This window comes from Ceratotherium simum, chromosome 16, assembly GCF_057802395.1.
Source record: "Ceratotherium simum simum isolate JZ-2026a chromosome 16, ASM5780239v1, whole genome shotgun sequence".
NCBI classification, from domain to species: Eukaryota; Metazoa; Chordata; class Mammalia; order Perissodactyla; family Rhinocerotidae; genus Ceratotherium; species Ceratotherium simum.
In genome coordinates this window covers 19,314,622-19,328,385 of record NC_141915.1, presented here as the reverse complement: position 1 = coordinate 19,328,385, position 13,764 = coordinate 19,314,622, and the positions used below count along the sequence as shown (strand labels likewise).

General features: G+C 35.1%; 1 protein-coding gene across 2 annotated transcripts in view; it reads left to right on the top strand.

Annotated features, from left to right (window-relative positions):
• Window positions 1–13,764, top strand: part of NLK (nemo like kinase) — a 165,609-nt gene that overhangs the window by 130,024 nt on the left and 21,821 nt on the right. For both annotated transcript variants that reach the window (XM_087440756.1, XM_004433395.3), the window contains exons 4-6: window positions 6,562–6,668; window positions 8,160–8,245; window positions 12,826–13,035. In XM_087440756.1, coding sequence (XP_087296882.1) covers window positions 6,562–6,668; window positions 8,160–8,245; window positions 12,826–13,035 — 403 coding nt within the window. The remainder of the gene's footprint in view (window positions 1–6,561; window positions 6,669–8,159; window positions 8,246–12,825; window positions 13,036–13,764) is intronic.

The window sequence follows — 13,764 nt, the reverse complement described above, 5'->3', positions numbered from 1 at the left end:
TTTCCTTTCCCCCTTTTTTTGAGAATGTAGTCACTGTTATAAGAAAGCATATGGCATTATTTCATACTTATTCTCTGTTATTGGCTTTTGTATCAGTTTGTTTCTTTTATAAGTCAAAGCAAGATTTTTCAAGTACCAGCACTATGAATTCAACCAGATAACTTGAAAATTAAGATGTTTTCTCTCTGCTGCTTGCATGCATACCAACTGTCACTAACAGTCAAGATCCTGGCATTACAACTTGGCTGTCAGTTTTGTAGGTAATGTGAGGCAAAATAGAATATAACCTGCTCTTCACATCCATCCAAGAACTTTTCAGTCCTAGCAGGAACAAAAAATTGTCAGTAAACTCAGCGGACATGACTGACATCCCATACAGTTGTATAAGTGCTTCATACTCTCTTTAGGAATTTTTTTTTCCTGGGTAAAACCTCAAGTTGACAACGCTTAATACAGTGATGGCAGTTGTGAAGTTTTTCTGTTTTTGTTTTGTTGTTTTGTTTTGTTTTGTTTTCTGTGTAATGTTCCTTTGTTTTTGTCCCTTGAGATTTCTGGAACCAACTCAAGAATATTGGGATTTGTGAGTAAGTTTTAATAGTGCCAGTAGAAGTTTTTTCCATCTCTATCCTATGATTAAGATTTCCTAGTGGGAAAAAAATTTTTCAGTATGTACAAGAGGGTTAATATTCTTAATATGTAAAGCTCTCTAACAAATAAAAATTATCACCCCAATAGAAAGTTGAGCAAAGTACAGGAACAATTCTCTCTCTCTCTCTCTCTCTCTCTCTCTCTCAGTCTCTCACATTGTCATGTTCTCGTTCTCACTCTTCCTCTCTTTTTCTCTCTCATACTCACACATATATGTGGTCAATAAACATGTAAACAGTTTTCAACCTAAAAACAAGTTGATAGAACACAAATCTTTACTGCCAGTCCTTCCTGCAGTTCCACTAAAATGTCAAAGAAGGGTTAAACCTCAAACTAGAAGAGGCAGAAACCTATACTGGCAGTAGTGAGAACCCAGAAACAGGTTGGTTCTTGCTGTAGAATATCATAACAGCTCAGGAATTGGAGGCATCAGCTATCTCAGAAAGTAGGGATGCAGGTAGGCCTAAAGGCAGAATTGGTTGCAAGCATGTGTAAGAAGTAGTAAGATGTTCAGATGATCTTCTCCTGGCCTACAGAAGACTAAAGCTTTATTCCCTGGAGACAGCATGAGCTGAGCTATGGTGTCTTTGGCCCCTTCCCTGACAGAACCCTGTCAGCCTGGCCTAGGCCTTCTAAGACAGAACTTTGGAGCGCTCTTCTCTAGGGAAATGGATTAACCTAAGAGGATCTATACATATTTGAGGATCCCTCATGAAACAAAACTATAGGGGCCGGCGCCGTGGCTTAGTGGTTAAGTGCAGGCGCTCTGCTGCTGGCTGCCCGGGTTCGGATCCCGGGCGCGCACCGATGCACCGCTTCTCCGGCCATGCTGAGGCCGCATCCCACATACAGCAACTAGAAGGATGTGAAACTATGACATACTACTATCTACTGGGGCTTTGGGGGAAAAATAAATAAATAAAATTATAAAAAAACAAAACTATAAAGCTCTGAGCCCTCCCACAGAGCTACATTACAGTCAAACGGTAATAACCTAAACGTCCAGTGATAGGGGATTGCTTAAGTCATGACATATTACATAAGATGGAATACTATTTAAGCACTTAAAATGGTATAAAAGAATTGTATACCATGGAAAGATGTTCATAAGATATTTTAAATGATAAAAAAAGGGACCAGCCCGGTGGCGTAGTAGTTAAGTTCACACGATCTGCTTCAGCAGCTTGGGTTCACAGGTTTGGATCCCAGGCGCGGACTTACCCATGGCTATCAAGCCATGCTGTGGCAGACATCCCACATATAAAGTAGAGGAAGATGGGCACGGATGTTAGCCCAGGGCCAATCTTCCTCAGCAAGAAGAGGAGGAATTGGCAACAGATGTTAGCTCAGGGCTAAAATTCCTCACCAAAAAAATAATACATAAATAAAGGATAAAAAAATGTATATATAATATAGTCTACTTTGACACCGTAATTTCACTTCAAGAAATATATCATTAGGAAATAGTAAGATTCACATAAAGCTTTATATATAGGATGTATTATCTCAGGGTTATTTAAAATAGTAAAAACAAAAAAACTTAGAAATAACTTGGATTTTCAATAATGACAGTTTGGTTAAATGAATTATAATATATTCATACATTAGAACAGTATATCTACGCAGAACTAGAAGTATAATGATGTACACCTGAAATTTATACAATGTTATAAACCAATGTTACTGCAATAAAAAAAGAAATTATAAAAAAAAAGAACACTATATAGTCATAAAAATTCTGCTTTATTAGAATATTTAGTAACAGGAAAATACCTATATTTTATTAAGTTAAGAAAACATTCAGCAAAGCCCTGTGTATATTATAATATCAATTTTAAATATATGTATAAACACAACATTTTCATGAAGGTGTTGTAGGTTAGTTCAAAGAGATGGGATTCTGGGTAGTTTTTATATTCTTTGGCTTCTTTGTGTTTCCCTAGTTTTCTGCAGTGAAGTCTTGTGTTTTTTTTTTTTTTTTTTAACTATTTTGGGAATTTTCAAAAATACACAAAAGTAGAAACATTAGTATAATATCTATCATATTCCCAATACCCAGCTTCAACAATTCTTAATCATTTTGCCAATCTCATTTCCTCTATCCCTTTTTGTTGAGAAGAAGGGAAAGGAGGGCTGGAGTATTTTAAAGTAGATCCCAAACATCATATTATATTACCTATAAATACTTTAATATGCATTTCAAACTGATAAGGCCTTAAAAACATAATCATCATGTCATTATCACACCTAATAAAATTAGCTGATTCCTACTGTCTATTCCCTGATTGCTCAAAGATCTTTTTTAATCAGATTTCTTTGAATTAGGATCTAAACATAAAGTCCATTTGGTTATTATATCTCTTGAGACTCTTATCCCAATCATTCCTACCTTCTCTTCCCTTCCCCTCAAACACACCTTTTTTCTTTTTGTCGTTGATCTGTTGGAGAAATTTTTCCTGAAGAATCATCCACATGGTGTGTTTGGTTGATTGCTTCTTCATAGTGTCTTTTGTTTTTTTTATTCCCCATATTTCTTATAAACTGGTAATTAGAGCTAGAAGATTGATTATATTAAGGTTTTTTAGGCATAAATACTTTCTAGGTAGTGGTATGCATGTCAGAGGGACATAATATCTTGTCCCACAGTAAGTGCTGCTAAGATTGAGTGGTAGATTGAGATGATGTCAGCCTCATCTCTTTGAAGTGGGTTTAGCAGCCATTGATAATTGGTGTGTAGATCTATAATATCATAGAGGTTGCAAAATGGTAATTTTTTTCCTAATCTATCATTGCTTCTGCATTTATTAGCTGAAATTCTTCTATAAAGAACACAGTGAACATTTAGAATGTTTTATTACAGTTTTTCAAAATATAACAAAAAAAGAATATCAGAGAAAACCTGAAATTGTGTAGGACCATTGAAATAATTTTAAATGTGGTTAAATCCAAGTTTCACTGCTAGGTAATCTTAGGTTACTTGTCTTCTCTTAGCCTCAATTTCCTCGTCTGTAATAATACCACCACCTACCTTGTAAGAATGCCATGAAAATTAAATGAGATGATGTATTTAAAATACTTAGTAGAGTGGCTAGTACCTAGTAGGTGTTCAGTATATATTAGTTCATTCATTCAACAGATAGCTAAAGGGGAATTACTTTGTGCAGACGTTGTTTCTGAGAGTTTGGGATAGACTGAACAAAACAGACAAAAACCCTTGCCCTCATGGAGCAGGGTTGGGGAAACAGACAAACAAACATAATTACATTATGTACGGTAAGTACTAAAGGAAAAAAGGAAAAGTAGAGCTGTGTGAGGGGGTAGCAATTGGATAGGAAGTGCAGGGTGCAGTATTAGAGTGGTCAAGGTAGGCCTTGTTTGGAAGATAAGATTCAAGCAAAAACACAAAGGAGGTAAAAGAGTTGGCCAAGCAGGTGTCTGGGCAGGCGTAATTCAGGCAGAGGGAACAGCTAGAGCAAAGGCCTAAGATCAGTTTGTCCCTAGCATGGTCAGAGAATAGCAAGGAGGAAAGTGACTGGAGAGGAGTTTAGAGAAGTAAGATGGCCAGATCATTTATGGCCCTGTAAGGACATTTGAAAGTCTTTTTCTTTTACTCTAAGTGAAATGGGAAGCTTTTTCAGAAGGGTGACATAATCTGGCTTTCATCCTAAAAGATGGTTCTGTGAAATGCATCCAAAAAATAAGATGAATTGATGAATGGAGAGAGCCATGGATAAATGTGTGCTAAAACAAGTATGGTAAAATGTCAAGTGTAGAATTCTAGGTGGTGGATATATATAGATGATGAATGTTTAATTCTTTCAAGTTTTCTGTGTGTTTGAAAATTTTTAAAAGAAGAAGTTTTAAACTATTAAGAAAAAGTAAATCTAACCCTGATAATAATATCGTAATTTAACTGATGTCTATCATTTTATAGACTGAGTCTAACATTTTTAGTGATTCTCACTAAAAACTGTCCTTTAAGGAAATGCTCCATGCCAAATCTCATTTCCTCACCAACCTTCATTATGAAGTAGAATACATTTCTTTGGAAAGAATCTAGTTAATAAAACCTAAGATAAAAATCATACTGAAGAGTGTAAAAACCTTAAAAATTATATTTTCGATATAATAAAGTGACTATCAATATATAGACAAAATAAAAATGTAACAGTAAAAAAATTATTATGGCTGCTGTGTTTTAGAAATCCAAGGGTCTTGGGCCAGGGTGGTAACAGTGAACAAGATAACAAGTAGTACTATTCTGTGGCTACATTTCGAAAGAACCAACAGAACTTTCTGATGGATTGGAGGTAGAGTGAGAGAGAAAGAGAGGAATCAAGGATGACTCCAAGGTTTGTGGTGTGAGCAACTTGCTGGAAAAATAGATTTGCTGTGGGAAAGCCTGCAGCTAGAAAGTGTTTGGGGGAAAGCTAGAGAATAGTTTTGGACATGTTAGTTTGAGATGTCAATTAGACATCCAGTGGAGATGATGAGTAGACAGTTTGATCCAAGACTGGACTTAAGGAATGAAGATTAACTACAGCTATAAAGTTAGGCGTCATCAGCATGGATGTTATTTAAAGTCATGGGACTGGATTACCCAAGAGAGTGAAAAGAGAAGAGGACCAAGAAACACTTTTTAACAACTATTGTAAGTTTTGAAGGCAGACTCCTTCTCATCTATATTTTTATATGCCTAGCATTTACCCTTACAATAAGCATGTAAATGCTAAAACAGGAGTCGCATGACCCTCTTAGTTCATTTATAGCTAATGCTAAGCACTCTAAGACTATAGCTGCCTCTTAAGATGGCCTGTCTTCTTTTAGGATTAGCTATGGAACAGGACTGGTACAAGATGCACTTTACATGGTGTCAGATGGGTTGTCCTTTCAAAAGATTCCATATCTCCCTGGAAGAAGAAAGTTAGGATCTGAGGAACTATGTAAGAAAGCAAAATAACTTTGCCATTTTTTGTCTTGCCTTTCCCTGTTTTCATATGCACAGGGCTAGGGAAGCCTTAGTATTTTACTCAGAACATGAAACTTTTACAAGGTGTCAAAAGAATTTGAAGCCTGGTAGGAACCTCCAAAAGTCAAAGACCATCTCCCCTTGTCTTAAGGAATATCATACTTAAATCATAAAACTCACCCAAACTCAATGAGTTCTTAACTGTGGGCAGGGTGGGACGTGAATCTGTCCTATTCTAGATTTAGCAAGAGACAAAACGTTTGCAAGAGTTCTGAATTACACATCTCCGTTGCTCCCCAGGCCCCAGCCTTTGATCATTTGATTGAGCAAAACCCTGAGTACAAAGCATAGAAAGCTTAAAATTTAGTAAGGGAGGTATAAATATATAAAAAGTTAAATAATAAAAGAATTAAGTTGTTAAGATTGTAGAGAGACTTGGATTAGAACTAACCATTTTACACAGGAGTACCATACTTCATAAAGTAACTTAAGCCAACCTACCCATCTTTTAGGGGTAGGTTGTCATCTTTTCCATTGGTGCCATGTGGCCTAGAGTGAGACCACCAGCCCTTTCTTGTTTGGATTCAAAGGATGCTCCAGTTACATGTCTGAATAGACTCTCAGACTTTTTCACACTCTTTACACTCAGCCTGGCTGTCATTTAAAATGTTTATGCTTATTTTTCTCTTTTATAATGTTGATTATAGGAAAGACACTTGGTTGTTTACTTCTGCTAACTTTATTAAACAGTAAATTCTTTAATTTTGCCAATGTTTCATCTTGTGAGGGATGGAATTCTCATCTCTATCATGCTGTCTGGAAGCTTTCTTTCCCCCAAGCTTTTTTCAGCCTTAAGAATGGAAGTTTATTCTTTAGACCTGGTGCCTACTTTGAGGGGATTGCAGGCTGATTTCTCTGAACTCTCCTTAACTTAAGACCTCAAGATATGTTGTCACAGAATTGATGCAGAGTGACCTACACAAAATTATCGTCTCTCCTCAACCACTCAGCTCAGATCATGTCAAAGTTTTTCTTTATCAGATTTTGCGAGGTAAGATTTTCTTTATGAAGAAAAAGGTAGTATGACTGTATAAATGAAATATTTTGCTTTTCATTTGAACTTTAACTAATCTGACCTTCCAAGGCTTTCTTCTTCCCTAAAGACTTTTTTGTTTTGATCAAAGTATATTTAATAATCTCTATACTTGATGTTAAATAAGAGGCTTTTAAGGGTGGCCAAATGGTTCTTATTTTTAGTAATGGAAGAGAAGGCCCTATCTAATTCATTAGGCAGTTGAGTGGATTAATCTAGGTGGGTAAACAAGCAGGATGGTTTATCAAGCAGGGATGGTTTCTCACAGAGTTTTTACTAAACAGCCTTTAGTTGGAATACGTGGCTGGCATCAGATGACTAAATTGAAAAGTAACTGTGTTCCCTACGGATGGCATCCATTCTTCAAGCCAGCCTGGTCAGAGTGTTGGCTGGCATACCTGAGTTCAAGTCTTAAAAACAAAATGACTCTTGAAGCCAAAGCATGGAGGAGACTGATAGAAACAGCCAGCTAAGTAATTCTCCAGACTGGCTCATGAAAAGAGCGCTGACTTGATAAAGAAGCGATTTGGGCCGACATTTTTGGAGCTGCTTCTGGCCATCAGATGTGTCCTTCAGAATTTTGTTATTACAAATGGAGAATTGTTTAAAGCTGAAACAGCGTTCTTACCTAGTAAAATACTCCCCCCGACCCCGCCACGGGATTCATACAATTAAGACATTCTTTATAAAGATTGAAAAATGTCTGCCAAAAGGATTAAAACACATGCATAAAAACTAGAAAGTTCACTTTCCATAAATTTCTTGACATTCTGTGGTGGGGGGATGGAGGGAAGATATTGGATATTGGATCTTTTTTTACACTTGTCAAAAATGTGATTTGCTGTATTTTATTCAAAAGACTCAACCTTGAAGCATGACCTTTATCTAGCAATGCTAAAACCCCCAGTCATTTAAGGTGTCAAAAATATTTTGTAAGTAATTAATTACCCTCTTGATTCTCAGTGGTGGAGAATACTATCAACAAATCTGGGCAAGTTTCTGAATTTTGTCTCATCAATGAAAATCTGTCCTGGGAAAGGCTCCCTGTTGGCTGATGGGAACTATTTTGTTGGAGTAGGCTCCGAATTACAGGTTGAAAGTATCAATAGCAGAGCTCCAGTAGCCATACTTATGAGCAATTCAAGGATATTGGTATGGTTAGCCTTAAATCCAGTGTCTAAAAAGCTTATCTATGCTTAAACCTAAATAATCTTTTGAATTATGGACATTTTCTGTAGATTGTGTAAATCTTTGATGGCACTTTATTTTACTATAGCAAAATTATAGTTTTTTGAGGTAGGACTAAGTCAAGCTTTCAGTAATGCTCATTGTGCAGTTATTTAAGGAACAATTTTAAATCCTGTACTCTCTGTTTCTATGATTTTCCCCAAATGATTGTTTGAGTAAAAAGAATTAAATATCTGCAATTAAATCTGTTCGTTATTTCAGGTTTGAAGTATCTCCATTCAGCTGGCATTTTACATCGAGACATTAAGCCAGGGAATCTTCTTGTGAACAGCAACTGTGTTCTAAAGGTAGCTTTTCAGTTTATTTAAATATCTGAGAAAAAAATCAGAATGTCAAGGCGGGTTTAAGAACAAAATGTTTTTATAAAAGAAATAGTTAAAAATTGATTTTTTAAACTTTACCAAAAATTAAAGAACCCAGTTTTCTCTAGCAATATTACTAGTCATGACCATAATAACTAATTTGTAGTCTTGACTCATGGTTTTTTCATGATTTTTTGGAAACACTGAAATTGGAATTACAATGTGACTAGAAAGAAGAATAGAGAAGATGGTTTTTTTTTCAGAGTGTTCCATTATTAAAGTAAGTGTATATCAGAAGAAATATTGGTAGACCAGTAAGCTTTTATTTATATGAGAATGAAGTATGGCTTTTAAGAAGACTGTCCATGTTTCTGCACAGCTAAAATTTTTATGTGCTGTTTGACTGAGGTAGTAGAGTAGGGAAGTGGAAACATTTAACAGTGAAAATACAAAGCCCGAAAGGGGTCAAATGTATTTCCACATATATAGTACCAACCTCCAGTTATTCTTCTGAAGGGGACTTGATTACAGGATTAAGTATAGTTAGCAGCGCCAAATTTCAAGTCATCAGTTTTAATTTTACTTTTACCCTAGTGCCACCCCGACCCCATTGTCCTTTGTTCGAGTGGCTCACAAATAGCAAAACACACATATATGCATTTCTACATCTCTAAGAGAGATTTGTATTAGCAGAACTCCTAAATAGGGAGAGGCCCACCATGTTTTCCCTATCATAGAAATTAGAGATGATGGCATTCCTAGAGCTGTGTCATCTCTGTGTAAACAAATTAAAATTCCTCTATTTTATGAGTGGCTACAATATTATATTAAGTAAATATTCTTAACATTTCAAATTTGAAAAAGAAAAAACTTTTTAAAGTGTTGCCCACTTTAAAAGTAATCAAGATTGTCATTATCACTTAGCTTGTTGGCAGTTAAACTAAACGTTAAAACTGAATATATAAATTAATCTCGTTTTTTATTTTAAATACTTTCTTTAAACTGTGGGCCAATTTTCTTTAAAAGCTGGTATGTTATACTGCTTTTGAATAAAAATTCTCCCTTCATTATAGCCTTGAAGAACTCTGTTCCTGTTTTAACTCCAGAAATATAAAAAAAAACTATTTTTCATATTTTCCCTGAAAATAACTAACATTATAGTTTAGTCTTTTGTTCCCACAGAGAAATTAATTATCCCCCAAATCCACTAACATAAATATTCTTTCTGTAGGTCATTGAGTTCATTCCTCTGCCACCTTTTTCTTTTGAAAGAGAGCTACAACCTATCCCCATAATTCATTTTAATTTTTAAAAGATAAAAAAAAAAAATTAAAAACCTTATAGTCAGGAATTCTTTGTCCTTTTCAGACCAAATCAGTTTTATGACAATTTAAGCCAATGTCTTTTTATTTCGGTTTCTGTTTGGAGAACTTCACAAAGCATTTTGTGTAGAACCTGTCATGCTTGATGCCATTAACTGCTTGAAGTCCATTTTCCAGATCATCTGTTATGGTAGTGTAACCTCTGGCTGTATAAATGAGCAACCAAAGGAAAATGTCGTTTATGAATAAACAACATACAGATCAGAACAAATTGAAATTTTGCTTAGCTCCTTTGACTTATCTTAGCGGCCTGTTTTTAAAAGCCAGAGTAGAGTGCCAGGCTGTGGACACTAATTCTCTCTTCTCAAATGTACAAATTCATCAAAAATAATTATGATAAAACATTTTTTAATTTAATTGCTTTATTGAGGTCATACTGGCTTATAACATTGCATAATTTCAGGTATACATTATTATATGTCAGTTTCTGTATAGACTACATTGTGCTTACCACCAATAGTCTAGGTCTTATCCATCATCATACATATGTGCCCCTTTCACCCTCCCCCCAACCCCCTTCCCTTCTGGTAACAACTAATCTGTTCTCCTTATCCATGTGTTTGGATAAAACATTTCTTTTAAACTAGTATCCTTTCATATTGTGAATATATTTTATTTCCTATTAAGAATAAAATGGATAATTTTGCTGGAAACCTCAATATTGTTTTGGTTATCTGATCATATAAACTTCTTACCTTGAGTTTAGCTTGTCTTCCAGATAAATTGCCAAAAATGACTCCAGATCAGACTGATGTTTTTAACAGAGGACTTGCTTTATAACAGAAAACATTTCTTGTCGGTTGGGTGGTTAGTTTTTTTAATATAAATACAAGAAATATGTAGGGAAGTGGATTTAGGTTTTTTCCTTTAGTTTTGTTTTAAAAGGTAACCACCTATGGTTAAGTGGTTAAAGTTCCGCACTCCAGTTCGGCAGCCCGGGTTCTTGGGTCCAGATCCTGTGCGTGGACCTACTCCACTCATGGACTCCAGTCACCTACTCTACTCAGCCATGCTGTGGAGGCATCCCACATAAAAAACAGAGGAAGACTGGCACAGGTGTTAGCTCAGGGCTAATCTTCCTCACCCAAAATAAAAACAAAAACAAACAAACAAATAAATAAATAGTTAAATTCTAAAAAAATAAATAAAATAAAAGGTATCCAAAAAATTCAAGGCCAAGTAATAGAGTTTTTAAATTTTATGTGTTACTTGAACACTAGCCTTTGGGAGGATTTGATAAACAACTTATGCTTTTTTTCGTTTTTGGTATGGTTTTTCTGTGTGGTCTGGAAATTTTTACTTCATTTTTAAGTTTTAAAGATGTTAGCTTTATATTGATTCATCCCCACATACAAACATGGATTCATATGATGTGACCAGACATAGTAGATTCAAGACAGAAAGAGAGGATTGCCAAAAATTAGGGATAAAATTTGTTTCCTTTAAAGCAGTGGTTTTCAAACAATTTTCAAGCTGCCAAATAAAATCTTTTGCTGGGACCTCATCTTAGAAAACAGATAAAAAGTGTTATTTCGTCACTTATAATATTGACTCATAAAGTTAGTCAATGTGAGTGCTGAAGCTTCATTGGCCATTACTCTCTTATCTCATCCTCAGTGCCCCCAGTTTTTGTTTTGGTTGCCCAGTATCAGGAAAATCTTAATTCCTGAAAATAAGTGGAACTTGCTGATGGTGGCACTGCTGCTGTTTACTCACAGCTCACCTTGCAACCTCAGCCTCAACTTTTCAGTTGAACAGAAATAGCAAGAAAAGATTTATTCCTAGGTCTGCATATAAATTAACCAGTCTTTCTCATTTACCGTATATGTCACCAGGTTCTAGCATACTGTCTAAAACCTAACAAGTGCTCAATTAAAATTTTATGGCATTAAGAAATGAATGAACCTAGTAGCATTGTTATTCTACAATGTGCTACATTGTGACATATTCACACATTTCGGTGTGAATTAGTATTTTAAATAGATAGAAACTTGTAGAGTTTAGGTAAAATGTTTATAGAACTCCTGAAGTACGTCCTCAGAATTGGATTCATCAGGACTCAGTTTGAAACCCATAGCTTTAAAGAAATTTTACTGTATATATTCCATAAAGACAGTGAACATAGTTCAGGAGGTCTTCAAGATATACCTTTTTTTTTCTTATAATGTCTTCCTCAATAAGACAGCCTTGAAAATAGATAGCTTGGTTTCTACATTAAACCTAGAAATATGCATTCAGCTGGTTTTTTGGTTTCGTTATCAATTGAAAACAGATTAAAGGTGAGAAGCATATTTTTAAGATATATCGTTTTATATAGAAATATGGAAGTTCGAGACTTTTCTTCCCTTTCATACAAATAAGATCAAATTATATATAGTAGTCCCCCCTTATCCATGGAGAATACGTTCCAAGCCCCCCAGTTGATGCCTGAAACCACAGATAGTACTAAACCCTGTATATACTGTTTTTTCCTATACATACATACCTATGATAAAGTTTAATTTATAAATTAGGCACAGTAGGAGATTAACAACAATAACTAATAATAAAATAGAACAGTTATAACAATATACTATCATAAACCATAGCAACCTCAGCATGTGATTTTTTTTCTTTCCTTATTAAGTCGATAACTCTCACTTTTTCACCTAAAGGAAGCACTTTATGGCTTCTCTTTGGCATATCCAAATTGCCAGCATCATTCTTCTTGCATTTTGAGGTCATTATTAAGTGAAATAAGGGTTACTTGAACACAAGCACTGCAATACCGTGAAGTCAGTCTGATAACCCAGATAGCTACTAAGTGACTAACGGGCAGGTAGCTTTTACAGCCTGGATACACTAAACAAAGGGACGATTCATGTCCTGGGTGGGACGGAGTGATTTGGCACGAGATTCCATCATGCTACTCAATTTAAAATTTATGAACTGCTTATTTCCGAAATTTTCCACGTAATATTTTCAGACTGTGGTTGACCTCGGGTAACTGAAACCTCGGAAAGTGAAAACCGTGGATAAGGGGAAGAAACTACTATATTGACACAAATGTACTCTACCTGTATTATTGAATGCTTTTCAAAGTTCAGAGGTCTATCAAGATTTTGGTTTTTTGTTTTGTTTTACTTTTCCATTTGTAAATATATTTGTCTATTTGACAATATTTTGATAATCTTTTTTGTTTAGATTTGTGATTTTGGATTGGCCAGAGTAGAAGAATTAGATGAATCTCGTCATATGACTCAGGAAGTTGTTACTCAGTATTATCGGGCTCCGGAAATCCTGATGGGCAGCCGTCATTACAGCAATGCTATTGACATCTGGTCTGTCGGATGTATCTTTGCAGAACTACTAGGACGAAGAATACTGTTTCAGGCACAGAGTCCCATTCAGCAGGTATGATTTCACTTTAGGTTTTAGTAGCTTTCCATTCTATTACAGATTTAAAGGAAAAACCATCTTGCACACTTCTTGGGGTTATTCATTGTACTAAATTGCTTTTAGCAAATTCAAGTTCACTTAAAATTCAGAAAGTTATGAAGTTGAAGATTACAGAGAGATTCATTTTGTAACTACGAGCCTATTAGAGGGAGTGTTGACTTTATTACGTGCACTGGTGCATAGCAGCAGACTCTACTGTAACAGTTTGCACAGGTATAATCTTGAGTTGTTAGAGAGCCTCTGTTCTGTCTAACTGAATGAGTCTGACTTGAAAATGTATTTGGTGATTTAATGTACTTATACTTTGTGCTTAGAATATAAATTTTGAGTGTTGATTTCTTTAAATCTGAACATTTAGAAACATTTCCAACCTTTATTATTAGACTAAAATATTTAAATATGGCAGAGAACATCAGAAGCTAAATAAAATGTAGCTTAGGAAACCATTCGTGATACTTTAATTGTTTGCCTTTATAGCTAATTCATTACTACACATATTGGGATAATTCCTAATTATTTTTTATTCGTAAATTTTAACGATATGGTTTGCATGAGAATAATGTAACAAATGATGAGCTCAGGCTGTAGAATTAAATTGGCGGGTTCAAATCCTAGCTGTGCCACTATCTATCTATTAAATCTTGGGCAAGTTAAATTGTTCTGGAGATTTTTGTGCAGATTATG